The sequence below is a fragment of the Triticum aestivum genome, chromosome 7A (genome assembly GCF_018294505.1).
Source record: "Triticum aestivum cultivar Chinese Spring chromosome 7A, IWGSC CS RefSeq v2.1, whole genome shotgun sequence".
Classification (NCBI taxonomy): Eukaryota; Viridiplantae; Streptophyta; class Magnoliopsida; order Poales; family Poaceae; genus Triticum; species Triticum aestivum.
In genome coordinates, this window is record NC_057812.1 from 347,754,220 (window position 1) to 347,772,166 (window position 17,947).

At 43.8% G+C, this 17,947-nt stretch overlaps 1 protein-coding gene and 1 long non-coding RNA gene across 21 annotated transcripts; one reads left to right on the top strand and one right to left on the bottom strand.

The window, feature by feature from the left end:
* Positions 1-2,887: 2,887 nt before the first annotated feature.
* LOC123154589 (uncharacterized) lies at positions 2,888-16,281 on the bottom strand. Of its 20 annotated transcripts, none has more exons than XR_006476932.1 (7): positions 15,842-16,280; positions 15,634-15,766; positions 15,000-15,068; positions 11,750-11,844; positions 11,567-11,644; positions 4,775-4,922; positions 2,888-3,582 (listed from the first exon to the last, which is right to left on the bottom strand). XR_006476932.1 is itself a non-coding variant. In XM_044573279.1 (5 exons), the coding sequence occupies exons 1-5, from the start codon at positions 15,927-15,929 to the stop codon at positions 3,553-3,555; spliced, it is 408 nt and encodes a 135-aa protein (XP_044429214.1). In that variant the 5' UTR covers positions 15,930-16,280; the 3' UTR covers positions 2,888-3,552. The 20 variants fall into 20 exon arrangements, 4 of the variants coding, with proteins under 4 accessions (XP_044429214.1, XP_044429216.1, XP_044429215.1 ...); XR_006476927.1 differs by having other exon boundaries at positions 11,746-11,844; XR_006476928.1 differs by having other exon boundaries at positions 11,746-11,828; positions 15,842-16,279.
* Positions 14,844-16,889, top strand: LOC123154593 (uncharacterized). The gene is made up of 3 exons (XR_006476935.1): positions 14,844-14,993; positions 16,512-16,587; positions 16,662-16,889. It is a non-coding gene; the product is annotated as an uncharacterized lncRNA (long non-coding RNA).
* The last annotated feature ends 1,058 nt before the right edge of the window (positions 16,890-17,947 follow it).

Genomic DNA, 17,947 nt, shown 5'->3' on the forward strand with positions numbered 1-17,947 from the left:
TGATAAACTTGGGTGGGGGGGGGCTTGCGCTTTGGAGCAGTGTTACGCTTGACAGGGGAGTTCACCTCGACACCTCCCTCTGTTGCATTACTGGAGTTCTTGGTCTCATTCTTGCTGGATTGTGCTGGCTGGGTTTTTGAGGAACCCTCAGAAGATGCAGCTTTCTTCTTCTCGTCCGACGGCCGCAGTCCTTTGCCAAAGGGCAAATCACCGTTTTCATCTCTCGTTCCCGGTGTCGGACAGAACAGATCAGAGTGGCCCAATCGGCCACACGAAAAGCAAAAGTGGGGTATGTTTTCATATTGGATGTCATATGGATATGTAGTGCCCCTCCTTGCATAGTTGATCAAAATCCACCTCAATGGTTTGGCTATGTCCAGAGTGACTCGAGCTCGTAGGTAGCCCCCCCCCCCATGATCAAAGTGAATCGAACTAGCCTCCTTGTCTATCTGCTTCGCAATCGCCTTGCACCATGAATCATCCCGCAGATTGAAAGGAAGATTAACAACATGAGCCCAAACTTTCAGCTTGTCGAACTTGGGCTCCGACGGGCACATGCACTCATCAAGTTATGACAGTAAGACCGCGTTCTTGTTGATGGGCCATGGGGATCCGTCCCATACACGATCTCTGTCTCGCTTCATTGCAAACTCAGCAATGAACGTGTTTTCTCCTACTCTGCGGAAGGATAGACCCTTAGGGTTCCCCCATGCGGGTCAAAGGGCGTTCGTGATGGTCTAGATATGCAATATGTTGTGATGCAAGATCTTCCCCGCTACCATCCACTTCTCTGGCGCCCCCTCAATGCAATCATCTACCACCGTGTTGTTCACCGCAACGCCACACCTTCTCCAACAACATATTTGTCTGGTCTCTGTAGCTGATCGGATGCTGATTTGTATCTGCCAAAGATTGACTCCAACAACATATTCACAATAACTGCACGTGTAACTTCATTGTTTGACAGAATAGTAGTTTTTTTAGAAATGGAGGAGGACCACCGGCCTCTGCATCCAGACGATGCATGCAGCCACTTTATTAATTATTCACACAAGACCTTACTCAGTCATACAACAGTAAGACTGAAGCCACCATCTAGGCAACAAACTGTCGCTACTCCTATCCAATTGATGAAGAGATGTTGATAGTCTGGGCCTAATACCAAACAGACCTCGCAGCCAAACCTAACATCTAAGACCTAGGGTCCCAACCAGGACGCCTGTCGGGTATGGGGCATCCACCAGTTCGGTGCACTCCTCAGCCAGAACGCCTGCCGGGTATGAGGCCACCGCAGCCACCTGCCACCAATCCATCCTCAGTGTTGTACGGTTGCATCTACCTTGCCCGGTCTAGCTGCCGTCGACGCCACCACGATGTCAGACAACGCCACCATCCTGCGCAAGTCCATCTTCGCGCATCGGGCGCCGAGTCTCCACTTTGCCATGCCGCCGAGATCCACCACCATAAATGGGCAAGATGAAACACCCCTCTTCCTCTTGTCCCCTCCAACCAGCACTTGCTCCAAAATCATGCCCCCGGGAGGGAGAACGACACCGAAAGCACCGTCATGTCCGATCTGGTAGACCCAGATTTAGGGTTTCCCCCAAAACATCCGGATCAGGTTGACGTGACCTGCAAAGACGATGTCTCGAGAAGGGAACGACGTCCAAGACGCCGGCATCATCCGCCAAGACCACAGTCAGGTGCGATTTTCACCGGAAGACACGTCGTCCTGATCTCTCTCGGCTGGCTGGAACCGAGCAGAGCCTTGCCACGTAGACGTACGCCGCCGTCGGTACTCCGGCAGAGATCCGTCATCTCCTCACCGGTCCCTCCACGCGCTGCCGGTCGGGGCAAGGCCACCCCGCGGCGGATCCGATTGGGGCGTTGGATCCGCAGCCACCGCCGTCACCATCTCCACACAGATCTGCCAGCCCTGCCGGATGGGGCGCTGCCATCGCCGCCGTCCATCTTAGGGTCGCCGCTCCGCCGGCCATGGAACTGCGGCCACCGCCGCGCGGCATAGGGTCGTCGCCCTAGCCGCCGCCCTTGGGCTCCCATGAGAGGTGCCGCCCCTGCTGCCTCAGATGGGATCCCGCAGCCTCCGCCCGCTCAGGTGCCTTCGGCGACGGGCCCGCCACCACCGCGGCCCACGCCGGCAGCAGCGGCGGCAGGAGGAGGTGCGATGGGTGGCCTGCGGCGCTAGGGTTGACAGAATAGTAGTCAGAGAAATAACCTTGCATACCTACTTCACATGGTCATGATATCATGATTAAAATAGAAAAATATATTTAGTTAGTGGTTAAATTGGCGCAAGATAGATAACACAATTTTGAAAAAAAAAATCAAAATTTTGGTCAAGCAAACCAAAAATAATTTAGTTAGAGTAGATAGTAAATAAAATACCCCTTCAATTATAAATTGTTATAGAGGCATCACAACTATGCTACTACTGGAAAAATCTATGAAAAATTATGAAATTAAATTATCACATCTAAACTCAAAACGTCGGGGCCTCCTTAAGCTCATACATTCAAAGCAATGCTAACCACTAACGAACATGCTGGACCTATGATGTAGAAACTTCCAAAAAAAATTGCAAAGAAATAGCAGAGATTCATGAACCATACATGACCTGATTAAGCCCTCCTAAGGATAAATCAGTGTCTATATGAATGCAACCATGCACCTTTTATCTCTTTGTCTTCTACATAACCCAATTCATATGATACCCTTGGTTTTTTTGAACTTGAGGGGTAAGAGTCTACACATATTTGTACCCTAGAGCCGACATAACATGCTAGAGTAAACTCATATTTTTATCCTAGAGTCTACACATATTTGTCATGTCTAGATGAGTCTCGAATAGACAACAATCGTCTAGATCAATCTTTTTTGAAATGATATAAGGGCAAAAAAGGTGTAACAGCGAAAGGCAAGAAAAGGAAACACGAGTCTGCTGGGCCTGGGGCTGATGTGTATCTCTACTACTATAAAATAAGCAAACGTTAACTCCCCTAAACGCATCCCGCTTACTGTACACAGAAGAAAACACATCAATTGGAGGGTCAAGATAAGCCTACTCAATGGGATCTAACCGTGAATACATAAAAGTACCCCTCACGTTGTACGCTAAGCAATTTAGGTGGGCGGACGAAACTCTGTCGTCCTTCAGCCAACGCCAACTAAAAGAAAAGAAAAAAAACACAGTGAAACAGCCACATCCGCTCCAAAATTAGTGGCAACCAATCCTCCCGTCGCTCTTCAGAGTTGCCCTCCACCGAAACGCCCGCGCCGAGGATGCCCGCACCGACGACGCCAGACGACGGCGGCACCGACGACGCCAGACGACGGCCGCACCGACGACGCCGATGACGACCGCGACATCCATGACGACGACCTCCTCGCCAACACAGGTGCATGCTTTCTCTTCAATCTTTCAGACGCCGTCGCCTACACTGTCGCGACTGTCTCCGGACTAAGCATCGGCGGCGGCAAACTCCTCGGCAGGCTGATTTGCAAGCATGTGAGGATGTTAACAATGACATCCGTTCATTGCTCCTGTTTCTGTTCTGCATAGTTCTGCATAAATAGTGAAACCATGGTTAATCCACATACTAGGATCTATGATTGTCCATGTAATCGATGCAAGAGATGAACCATATGCCGTGAGCATATGTTATGAAAACCAATCATAAAGTGCATGAGCAAGTGAAATCATACCATGGATCCTCAGCAGATCCCCATGGTACTGAAAATTTGATACCACTGACCTAACCTATGACTGAAACAAATCTTTGTAGTTTGCCACAATGTTCTGTCAAATTAATATGTACATATAAAATTCACACTGACTGTGACCTCTTGGTTCCGAACATTAATCTATATGAATATTATTACAAACTACAGAGCTACATGTTTACCGCCAATGTCCCCTCAAAATCATATGACCATAAGAAAATACACCCTATACATGAGGCCTGTTGATCGAAAGCGACAATTGAGAATCAATCTATTACAAAGATGTCCCCTCAAAATCATATGACCATAAGAAAATACACCCTATGCATGAGGCCTCTTGAAAGCGACAATTGCGATTGAATCTATTACAAAGTACATCATTACATTTCGAGGTTGTTGGTTCCATATTCTAAATGATGGTCTTGCACTCCATTAAATATAATGATCTCACATCTTTTTACAGGAGTTCATATGGGCCCTACCACTCCCAACAGGACCCCCACTCCCAGCAGGACGCGCACCCCCTTCCAGGATATAAGCAACAACCAAACATCAGGTATTGATCATAACCCAGTCAGGACGTGCACCCCCTTCCAGGATATAAGCAACAACCAAACATCAGGTATTGATCACAACCCAGTCACTCAAGTTCGATACAGTATTACAACTACTGAACTGTGTCATGATTTGCAGACCCAAAGGAACTAAAAAGGTAGAGGGATAGAGAGCGGTATGCAAAAAATAAGATGAGATTAATAAGAGAAGGCGTGAAGCCTATAAAAGAAAAAAAATACCACTGAGGAAATAGATGGCCTACATAACGGAACACCTGCACAGCTAGCTGTATCACAAGGTAATGATGATCAAATTTCATTATCTATGCCCCAATTGAATTGGCATGTAATTATTTTTTCTTCATCTGTTCAGACACTAATGAGACTAAGAATCGGAGGGAAAGGGAGCGTTATGCACAGAATAGAGAGGAAATATTAAAGAGACAACGCCAAACCCATGAGCAAAATAGAAATATTACTGCTGCTTTCGATGGCAGTAACCTTGTGTCACATATGCCAGCTACTTGACAAGAGGCGGTCACCCAACTGCAGAACATTACTGCTGCTTTCAATGCCAGTAACATCGTGTCACATGTGCCAGCTACTGGACAAGAGGCGGTCACCCAGCTGCAAAACATCACAGGCCCAGATGGTGCATTACCAATTTTAGGACCATACAATGGATTCATACAAACTGACAAGGAGAATATTTCTGACAATGATGAATCCGATTGGCTGCACAGAAATGATGTGTACCAGATGCAACAAAGTTCAAGAAGAATGACACTCATACAACTGTCAGGGGTTGACAACCCCCAACTCAATACAGTCGTCAATCTACGTACCCCAGGGGTAACTTTTCATGATCAGGGTTAGTTCATTGATTTAATTAAGTTGCTAAATTATCAATAGTGTTTGTTTCTCCTTTAATTGAGCACTCCGTTCTTCATTCGATTGAGACTAGCATTTGGTTCATATCTTCGGTTCATCCCTACTACTTACTCACTGGGGTCAACCAATGTTATCAGGCAACGACCACGGCGAAGATGCGTATGGAATACTGGAGCCCGATGTCCAGACCATAATACTTGATGGTATGCAAAATGGCAGTTTAAGATTCCTCTACCCCGATAATATGTGTCATACGCGTAATTTACGTGACCTTGTGCATCATAACTCTGTCCTAATCATGATTTACTAGACTGCTTGGGAGACCGAAACCTTGGAGAAACTGGTGATGTTGACCCTGATGAAGAAGCTAGGATGTTTGCTAGACCAGGTAGATTATTGCTATCATGAGTTATGAATACGACATAAGATAGTTATATGGTTTGTGCACAAACTTTAAATAATGCAATTGTCCATTCTTTTCCAGATGTTGATTTTGAATCCTACCGAGTGGCACTGCCATCGTGGCGAACGGTGGCGCCCCTAACGGTCCTTTTCTGCACTGTTTGGGCGATCCAGACGGGCATTTAATGCCCTTGTCCCCTGCCGTCAGGGTTAGGTAGGGTGCACTGTACAAGTAACTGTACCAACCACCTCACTTTTTACATTTGTACCCTTCTCTGCGTTGCCACCTGTCGGTGACCCCTTCAGTGTATAAAAGGAGGCCCATGCGCAACGTAGAGGGGGTTCGGTTCGACTGGTTCGCAAGGTTCGACCCATTCATAACCCAGAAAAAGACTATGCTCTCTCTCTATGGAGCAAGAACACAAGATAATCAAACAAGCAGCAGTAGGGGTGTTATCTCTCCGGAGAGCCCCAAAGCTGGGTAAACTGCTCGTGTGCTTCGCCTCGATCTGCTCTTCGTGCGATCTCCGCCCCCCGCCGAACCGAAAGGGGCCCGGTCCGCCGGCCCCATAGGTGTTGGTGATGGAACTATCACTAATGAGCATCATGACAGAGTTTACATGAACCTGCCCAAAAATCACCATGTACTTAGAAAAGTTAGCGACTGCTGCCACTGTGGAGCTTTGTGGTTCCAATACGAGGGGCCTGCATTTTGTTGCAGGAAGGGAAAAGTTGGTGTATTTACTCCAGAGGTTGATGAAGAGTTGAAACGATTGTTCACAAGTCAGGATGATGAGGATGCAAAATATTTCAAAGATAATATACGGTATTTCAACTCCCACTTCTCATTCACCAGTCTTGGAGTCACCCTTGATCGTTGAGTCAGCACTGTGGCAGGAACAGGTGTATATACATTTCGTGCCTGTGGGGGATTGTACCACACTCTTGATGATCTGTCGTCTGGTGATAATGGCCCTCGGCATTTGCAGCTATATATTTATGATACGGATGAAAACTTGCTTCACAGAGTTAAGAGGTCTCCGAATCTTAGGCTGGATCTCATACGGAAGATTCTAACAATACTAGAACATAACCCTTATGCAAAGGTGTTGAAGAGCCTTGGTGCTGTTCCAAATCTGGATGAATATAGGATCTCACTAAACACAGATATCAACCTCGATCAACGAAGGTACAATGCGCCAACTACTTCTCAGGTTGCAGCAATATGGGTTGAAGGAAGCGACCCACATAAAACCTTTGATAGGAGTGTTGTTGTATATGGTAAAGGAGACCGTCCCCTGTATATTAGAGCATACCATGGGTGCTACGACCCTTTGTCATATCCACTGTTCTTCCCACGTGGGGAGATCGGTTGGAATCATTGGATGCCATATATTGAGTTAGTCGATGACACAAACCAAGTTTCAGTGGATGAATTTGCACAACAGAACCCAACCTATGGTTTTCCTTCAAGTATGATGTTCAAAATTGGTATATATCATATTATTTAAATTAAAACTTAAGCATTCATCCATCTTTCAGATGATAACGTGATTAGAGAACAAGTTGGTCATAACGCACAGCATGAAGAGCAACCCACTGATTTACCTGAAGGTATAGGTCGTCATTACTACTTCTATTATTCTCTAAATTCAAACTTATGCAGTCATCCATCTTTCAGATGATAACATGCTTAGAGAACAAGTTGGTCATAACACACAGCATGAAGACCAACCCACTGATTTACCCAAAGGTATAGGTTGTCATTACTACTTTTATTGTTCTTTAAATTAAAATTTATAGTCATCCATCTTTCAGATGATAACATGATTAGAGAACAAGTTGGTCATAACGCACAGCATGAAGACTCACCCACTGATTTACTTGATGGTATAGGTCGTCATTACTACTTTTATTATTCTTACTTATGGTTGTACCTACCATAACAATTTTTATGTTGTTAACCAATTATTAGGTGATGACGATGATAACCTGGATGAGGATTTTGGTGACGATGAGATGAATCCAACAAAATCAAGGAAATTTGTTAGCGCGAGAGAGTACTATTGCTTCAAGTTGTGTGTCTGGAAGAAGCTTTTTAACATCATCTTGTTTGGGGGGCGCCTTTTCCAACAGTGGGTTGTTGACATGTACATCAAGATTGAGACAATGAGGCTTGACTGGTATTCAAAGCCAGCAAATCAAAAGGTTATACACGCTGACCTGTACCAGGTAACGTGCTTCTATTTATCACAAAATTTACATGTCAGATGCCTCACTCTTTGCTTGAACCTTTATACTAATTGGAGTGAAATATTGTTTTATTATAGGGTCTTGTTGACACCGTCGTTGCTGGCGAGTCACGCGGTGATCGGATTGGCAAGAGAATCGTGCTTCCACGTACATTTCCTGGTGGTGACCGTGACATGCAGCGCAGGTTTCTGGATGCGATGGCAATATTTCAACGTTGGGGTAAACCGGATTATTTTCTCACGATGACATGCAATCCCTACTGGGAGGAGATAACGCAGGAATTGTTGCCTGGACAGCTGCCACAAGACCGCCCAGACCTTGTGGCAAGAGTATACAGAGCTAAGCAACGAAATATGATGGACTTACTAACTAAGGGTAAGCATTTCAGAGAAGTCGCAGCTTATGTACATGTCACAGAGTTTCAGAAGCGAGGTCTCCCGCATGAGCATATACTTCTAATCATGAAAGCAAAAAGCAAGTTAAGGACCCCAGATGACTATGATAGGGTGATATCTGCAGAGATACCCGACAAAAAGAAATATCTTGTCCTCCATGATCTGGTAGTCAAACACATGTTGCACGGCCCATGTGGTGCACTCCAGAAAATTGCCCTTGCATGATAGATGGACAATGTCGATTTCATTACCCGCGAGATTTCTGTAATGCTACATTACAAGGGAAAGACTCATATCCCATCTATAGAAGGAGGGACGGCGGGGTTCGAGTAAGGATCAGGGAGCAGATTTGGACAATAGATGGGTGGTCCCTTACAACCCCTTTCTGCTTATGAAATACAACTGTCATATAAATGTCGAAGCATGCTCAAGCATCAAGGCAGTCAAGTACTTATTCAAGTACATCTACAAAGGGCATGATAAGGCATCATTTGCATTCGAGCAGGATATTATCAATGATGGGGGAATCATTAATGAAATTCGTCAATACAGGGATGCACGCTATATATCTCCTCCAGAAGCTATTTACAGGATTTTTGGGTTTAAAATGTTTGGTGTTAGTCCATCTGTGTTACAGCTGCAGCTTCATTTGCCAAACATGCACACAGTCGCATTTAAGGGTTATGAAAATCTGGAAGATGTTGTCGCTCGCCCAACTTCTTCCAAATCCATGCTTACCGAGTACTTTGAGATGAACAAGAAGTATCCAGCGGCACGAAAATGGTTGTACAGAGAGTTCCCAGAACATTATAGGTGGATTGCCGCTAATAAAAAGTGGCAAACGAGAAGAAGTAAGAGATCACAGATTGGAAGACTGGTGTATGCACACCCTGCTGAAGGAGAGAGGTACTACTTGCGGGTGCTCCTAAGTCATGTCCGAGGTGCCACTTCATTTGATGATTTAAAAACAGTAAATGGCAAGCCATGCACTTCCTTCAGAGAGGCATGTGAGCACTTAGGCCTCATTGAGCATGACAGGACACTGGATGATTGCATGACGGAGGCAGCGACATTTCAAATGCCTTCTACTCTTAGACGGTTGTTTGCGACTATACTGGTATTCTGTGAGGCAACACAAATCCGTCAATTGTGGGACAAACATCTACCATCGATGGCTGAAGATTACCGCCGCACTAAGTCGAACGAGGCAACACTTGAGCAGATGGTCCTTAGAGATGTCAGGGATCTGGTGCAATCCATGGGTAAGGATATTAAAATGTATGGACTTCCAGATCTGGTTGACACAGATGGTTCTTCTGACGCCGAGTATAGAGAGGTAATAGAGGAGAGACAAGTTAGAGTTGACCAAGAGCATCTAGATCTATTTAGCTGTTTGAACAGTGAACAAATGGATGGTTTCAACGACATGATGGATCATGTGACGAACCAAAAAAGCCAGATATTTTTTGTTGATGGTCCAGGAGGCACTGGGAAGACGTACCTGTACAAGGCATTGCTTGCAAAGGTCCGTTCGATGGGCCTAATAGCGATCGCAACTGCTACATCAGGTATAGCGGCGTCAATAATGCCTGGAGGCCGGACTGCGCACTCCAGGTTCAAAATTCCAATCAAGCTCACTAACAACAACATGTGTGGTTTCACAAAGCAGAGTGGTACGGCAGAGTTGCTTAAACAGGCGTCCTTGATAATTTGGGATGAAGTTGCTATGACAAAGCGTCAAGCAGTTGAGACGCTTGACAGATCGCTACAAGATATAATGGAATGTCCTCTGCCGTTTGGTGGAAAGGTTGTTGTCTTTGGTGGGGATTTCAGGCAGGTCCTCCCCGTTGTTACACGAGGGACAAGAGCACAGATCACGGATGCTACACTGTTGAGATCCTATCTGTGGGATAAGATCCGCAAGATACGCCTCACGCGCAATATGCGGGCACAGGCGGACCCTTGGTTCTCCGAATACCTCCTAAGGATTGGCAATGGAACGGAAGAAACTATTGGTGACGACTATGTGCGTCTCCCTGAAGACATTGTGATTGGTTATACTGAGGATGAAGAACCTATTAACAAGCTCATCGAAGATGTCTTCCCATCCCTGCACACCAATGCTAGGTCGAGGGAGTACATGAGCAAACGTGCAATTCTCTCGACCAAAAACGAGCATGTGGATGACCTGAATGACAAGATGATCTCTAGGTTTCCGGGAGAAGAAAAGGTATATCATAGCTTTGACTCTATCGAGGATGACTTCCAGAATAATTACACGATTGATTTTCTGAACTCCATCACACCAAATGGCTTGCCCCCCATGTCTTGAAAGTAAAAATCAACTGCCCGATCATTTTGCTACGGAACCTCGACCCTCATAATGGCTTGTGTAATGGAACACGGCTTATGATCAGAGCCTTCCAGGATAATGCAATCGATGCGGAGATTGTTGGTGGCCAGCATGCTGGAAAGAGGGTGTTCATACCTAGGATCCCCATGTCGCCATCGGAGGACACCTCACTTCCCTTCAAGCTTAAGAGAAAACAATTCCCCATCCGCCTGAGTTTTGCGATGACCATTAACAAGGCACAGGGTCAAACCATCCCGAATGTCAGTATTTACCTTCCCGAACATGTTTTCTCACATGGCCAGCTATATGTTGCATTGTCAAGGGGTGTGTCAAGAAAGACGACACGAATTTTAGCCAAGCCTAACAAGGAGGTTGATAAATCTGGGAAGAGCACCAAAAACATTGTCTACAGAGATGTTTTAGAGGGGTGAGGCAGGTACGATCTTTCGTGTATTCTTTGCACCTTTGCTTTTGTATCTATATAACTAATTCTCGACCTAACACTTTTCTTTTCTTTTATTTTCAGGTCTTGTTGGGACAGAGTGTGAAGCTTCCTTTACTTTGCGGTGGAGATGAGTGATACAATAAACCAGGCGCTGGATTAGCCATATTAGGGAACAGTCTATATTGTATTCTGTGCTATCTAAATATACTGTAGCGTTCTGTTCTGCTGAAGATGTTCTCGAACGCCAAAGTGTCCTGCAGTCTTTGAACCCCTTTCATTTTCTTTCATGTAAAGTTTTTTTGAAGATGTCTCCGGCTGTTGAGTAACTTAACTTATGTTAGCTATGTCATATATTTGTGATGAAAACTGCAAGAGTCTATGAGATTTGCAGAATGTAGTGAAGTTGAGAGGCATTATTACTACTGTATGACCATAGGTCGTTCCCGAATCTTTGGTACATGAGATCACATGCTTTCTTTTTTTAGAAAGACAATAGAATATTAGATGGCTTTAGGTTCACTTCAGTGTTTACCTGAAAATTGGGGACAGCAACAGGCGCGGAATCGATTATGGAACCCTTAATCTCTTGCACCGCTGAAGGATCTTGCCGCTGTAAATCGACATCAGGATAACCACACATTACTAAACACCGAGTCGAAAAAACAGACAGTAGAATAGGTACAAGAACGTTCCAAGCAAAGCAATCTTTACCCACAGGATCCCCTTGACTTGCCTTACAGACTTGACACTGTCTCACATTCTTGGAACGACTTAAAGCACTTCCCTGGCCCCTCCTATCAAGCACGGCCGCTGAGGGTACATTAACTAGCTGGCAAGACAAATGATACAAGAATTGTATTTCTATACAGAGAGGTAAACTTTATGTATAAAAAAAGGTAAGAGAAAGCACACAAAAGTATCGATGAAACGTTCCGATGAGCTGAACCCAATAATTCTGTATAAAAATGTATTACGAAAATAACTCCTTTAATTCTGTATGTGTGGGGTATAAAAAAACAAAAAAACATTGGGTCTGAGATAAACGAGGAAAGTGTGGGGCCTGAGATAACAATCACGATTCCCTGGACTCCTCACGCTATGGAAGTCCTTCCCGTGATTTCTGCCTTACATATTGCCTAAAACTAACAATCTCTCGATCAGGAGCCCAAAGAAGCAACGGGTTTTGCACCGTAGGGTTTCCTTCAACCTCTCCTTCATCCTCTCTCTCGATCTGGCATCCTCACACCCCTCCATCGCGCTACATCCTCACACCCCTCCAACGCGCCGGCCTCCTCCACCGCAAGTTTCTCCAGCTTGCGGTACACGTCTGTCCATGGTGAACTATCGTCGTCCTCCATGTCTGCGTCACAATCCCCGATGGCATCTGCAGATCAATCTGCCATCATCGTGGTAATGACGTCTCTCTGAAATTACATTCTATTCACGATTTCACATCTGATTTATCATGAAACTGGAACATGGAAAGACAAAGGAAGTGTTTAAATTATGCCCAGAATGACACCATGGCCAGCATGGTCTAAGTAATGAACACTAACCACAGGCCCCCATAGTTGTGGGAGACTATTGAGTCCCAGAGATTTGCAGGACTCCATTTATTCAGGGCTATCGACAGTTAATCGTGCTTCTGCTGCTGCAACAGCAGCTCATGAAACATGCTTACAACGAAAAATGATGAGCAGGATTAGTATGTTTATGTAATTTTTCCTCAAAATCGCCCCAGTTATGTAGACTAGGTGATAAACGTCATTCACATTCGCAAGCCACATGATATAAACATCAGTACATCACGCACCGTGCTACAAGGCAACACAGTCACTAGAGGGGATCCAACAAAGTGAATCAACATGCTCTGTTTGACCCCGCAAAATTACCAAAATGCTCTGCGTTACTAAGGAAATTCTTATTACAACATCCACATGATTACTTGAGAGAATAGTCACACAAGTGAATCTCCAAAAGTTGACTGGAGCATTAACAAAGAAATAGATCATTATTCTGATAGCACTATGTTAAGTTAACATTCGACCCCTATGTTTTGTACATCACAACTAGATGCAGATAACGGCATGATAATAATATATATGCTTGGTTTTCAGGAACACATCGACAGGGGAGCCAATGACGAGCATACACAAAATATGCAGCTTGAAGGCATACAAACCAAAGGCGAGGTGTGAATACCGAGTTAACAACGGCAAAGGAAGAACAAACCAAATTGGATGATACAGAAAATATGCAGATTGATGAGGTGATACCCTAAGACAAGCATACAAACAATTCTTTACTCACCTTCATAATATTTGCTCTTTTATAAGTATTGAATCATATTATATTACTGTGAGTTTCAGAGACTAAGCGAGGAAGAATCAAATGGAATAGACGACGAAGATGAAGTAGAGAAAAAGAATAGCACACAGACCACAGATTGCGAAGTGACAAAGGCAGGTTGCTCTCAGGAATTAATCGTCAAGAGAACAAGTGAAGAAATGCGGCCAGCTCAAGACGATGAATTGGCACAAACATTCGACACCAAAGGGGCACAAACCATAGGGGATAAGCTGGCCTTAAACGAAACAAGTGAACAAATGCAACCTGCTCGGGATGAGGAATTAGCACAAACATTTGGCACTGAAGGGGCGGAAACTATAGGGGACACGCTGGCAGAATCAAATGGAACAACCGACAAAGAAGAAGTGGAGAAAAAGCAAAGCATGCAGTCCAGTGATTCCGAAGACTCCGAAGTGACAGAGGCATCTTTTTTGTTCCAATTATGTCCCAAGTAGTTCTAATTCTAATTATATTAATCCTGCATACCCATTATTCTTTGTAATGTTGCTTCCAGGAATTAAGCTTCCATGAAACAAGTGAACAAATGGAAACAAGTGAACAAATGGAGCCAGGTGTGAACAAAGAATTAGCACAAACGTCCAGCATGGTAGGGGCACAAACTAGGAAGCCTATCCGACTGCATAACAAACCTAAGAAGGCACAAGACTACGTGGTGGTTCCAGAAGGCACGAACAATCCTTCTATGTCATCCCTCGCTTGGCTACATTTATCTTTTTTGTTATTAATTAATAAATGTTTTACTTACATCATGATAGATTATGCCTGCACCGGCAATGATTGGTCCGTGATTGAAAGTATCATGTCCGAACCAAATGATAAAAGAAATTTAGTGAGCATCGACGACTCACATCTCCAAAGAAAACAGTTAGAACGTCTATTACTCCCCGAAGAATTTCTTGGCGACGAAGTAAGTATATGTAGCTTTCAGACAAGACTATGTTGTTTTAACATGAGTTTCTATTCTCTCCTCTAACTAAGGTGTACACCTCATATTGCAGATCATAGACGCATACATACATTGCATAAGTGCTAAAGAGCATCTACAGATGAGGTCAGGTAGAAGTGTGTTCTTATAGAGTGCATGCATCTCTAAGATGATAAAGGAATTTAGCTCTATACGGGATGACGCACCAAGATGGGTATTAAACAGAGCTACAACTTATTTGGAACATGATATGGTGAGTCTTCATTCCAGTTATTCATTGTTACCTAAACTAACAAAAACCCTGTTTTCAGATATTCATTCCAGTTAACATTGAACACTTCCATTGGTACCTAGCAGTTATAAATGTCGGGCAACGATGCATCCAAGTGCTCGACTCGCTAGGCCCAAGAATGAGCCGCAAAGACCTCACCGCTATGGTTAGTCATTAGTCCCACTACACCATCTTTTGATAAGATGATTTCTGTTATTGTTCGGTTGTGATGCTAATACTTTGTCATTTATTCATTCAACAGCTCAAAGGACTAGAAAATGTATTCGAATATGCATCGCTTCAAGTGGAACTAAAAACTGATAAGTGGAAAGACTTAAACATCTCATCATGGCCAAGGGAAGAGTGTATTAAGAGAAAACTGCAAAGAGACTGGTATACCTTCTAACTCAAAGGCTCAAAGTAATTGACTTCCGAAGACTCTGAATTTAGGCTTATTTTGACAGCAATCTGTAGGAGGAATTAGTTTAAATAAACATGGAGTAGTTTAACAATCTTGAAAGCAAGCTGCGCACACATCTTACTGAATTTAGGCTCATCTTTCTTGAAAGCAAAGTTTTGATAGTTTTTTAGCTTTGACATACAATTTTGACAGTTTGGGGACAGATTTAGTCACTGAACCAATTATGACTAGGAAATCATTAAACTTTAGTCTCGATATCTGAATTTCTATCTCTGGACCATGTGGCGGCAAGCAAGCAAATTAAATTGGTAAACAGTATGGTGTCCAACTGATTCAGCGCTAGATGCCGACAGTGATAGCACCAAGCGAAATTCAGTAATTATGACCAGCAAATCATTAAACTTAGTCTGAATATCTCAATTCTATCTCTGGACCATGTGGCTGTAGGCAAGCAAATTAAATTGGTAAATAGTGCAATGCCTATCTCATTGAACACTAGGGCCTGATAGCAACTAGATTCAGTCAAGCATGCAAGTGAATGTAGAGCAGCAGAAAAATCAGGGAACCAGACCTATGAAATCAAAACGAGAGTGAGGTAGAGGGAGGCTTTACCTTGGGTTGTTGCTGCCCCATGGCTGGGCGTCATCCCGTGAGAGAAGCCTCACTCCTCCTCTCCCTACATCAAGTTGGTGCAGGTGCGTGGTGAGTTGGAGGCTGGCTGCATCCATTGGCGTGTTGAGGTCTCCTGCAGCCCAGCACGAACACCATCTCATGGAAGGGAAGAAGAAGAAATCCAAGAGGAGAGGAGAAGGGGGCTGACCTGTATGTCGTCGGGGTAGCCTTCCTGTCCCGGAGCCACATGGTAAGGTCGCCGGAGCCACGACGGAGCAGATCAAGCGCCGGCGCATGCGGATCCAGCGCCGGCGAACGCAAATCAAGTGCCTCCTCGCCCAGCAGCACCACCACCAGCACCTCCTCGCCCAGAAGCCTCACTCCTCCTCAACCTACAGGGTGTGAGAGAACTAGGGTTGGGGGCTGCCAGAGTGGGCGTAGGTGATGGGGAGCAAGGCGGCCATGGGGAGGAAGAGGAAAGCGCACACGGTGGATGGCCCCGGCGTCGCCAGGAGGAGTGAGGGGCGGCGCAGAGCAGATCGCCGGGCCGTCGCCTGTGGATGGGGATGTCGTGGCCATGAATGAGGGAAGAATGGGGAGGATAGGAGAAATGAGGGGGCGGTGGGAGTTTGACTGAGCTTTGAGTGAGTGTGGCGTTGTCCGAACAAAAATACACTGTACTGTATTAGATCTTCTAAATACACATTATATTTCATAGGGCATGTCCGGTTCACTAAGTTTGTGAAAATTTTGTTTTCATCACGGCTTGTTTCAGTCATGATCATTTGATGATTCTAAAAGTTGTTTTATACAAATATCTATAAATTTGATTAAAAAATGATTGAGTTTATTTAAGTTTTAAATTTGTAATCATGCAGGTCATCTTGTGGTCTGTGGATGGTAAATTTTATGGAGTACTTCACAGGAGATATGTTGTCTAACATTCCTACACAGGTATTTTTTACTGTGTATCATTATATTTATTCTATGTTGTATCACTATTTTAACTCTTATTACTGTTTTAATAGGAACATATGACAGATTTTAGAACAAAACTAGCTGTCATTTTAGTGGACTCAGAATTGAATGATGATAATATAAGAAATCGAGACATGGAAGAGGACGATAACAACACAGATCCCACAGAATGTATGATTCTGGATAGACCCCCTCAGAATTTCAAAACATCAAATACATCAACAGAAGTTGAGCTCATCTCGCGGTCATTTATTCTTTCACCGTCTGTCAACCCAACAAACGATGATTTAATAGATGAACTTTGCTTGTTCATCAGTATGGTTGATGATGTCGCTCTACTAGAGTAAGCCATATTTTTTATTTCATTTTCTATTCCAACAAATTACTCTGATGTCATTATAATTTACAGAATTTTGATTTTACAGGAGCGAATGGGTGAAAAGCTCTGATCCGTACCCTATTAGCTTAAATTTGAGACAAATTAAAAACATATTAAGCAATGATGAATACATGGATATTCATTGCTTTAATATGGCTGTGTGAATACTAGCGCGCCACGAAGTCCAGCTTCTCAGAGACATTCCATCTCACTATATGGATCTGAACTTTTGTGTAAGTTACTATAATCACGTACTACATTTTTTTCTCATTGCACTAATATTTCTCATTCTTACTTTAGTCCATGTTCCACTATGCACGAGACTCAAGTCATCGTGAACATATGGAAATTGCTACATTGAAACGGTTGTTTCATAGCTGGCCTGACAGTAATGACTATCATATCTCTCAATGTGATATGGTAAGATTTTTTTCATTTGTAATAGTGCTTTACTTGGTCTTAATTAATATTCTATGTATTTCTAAACTATTTCATCATTGCAGATTTTATTGTCCTTGGTATATGTTTGGGTTATTTCTATTGTTTGTCTTGGATCAAAATAGAAAAGTTGTCTCAATTTTCGATCCGATACCAATACCTACTTTCGGAAAGAATGTACTTAAAACCGTGGCCGACAATCTAAACCTTGCGCTTGAAGTTGCAAACCCTACATTCAAGGATGATATCTCTAAATGGGAATGCATAGTTCCTGATGCTCCAACAAACTCACACTGGTATGAATCTTTTAAACGCATTACAATATTAATTGATTCATTCAACGCACATTATGTGTTTATTTCATATATGCAGTGCCTTGTCTGGTTATTTGGTTTTTAATTACATGCACTCATTGTGCGATGGAAAGCTATATTTTCCCATACCTCCAGGTGACTATTTACACCATGCTTATTTGTATACACATTGCACATACAACTTGTTATAACAATGTTGTATAAT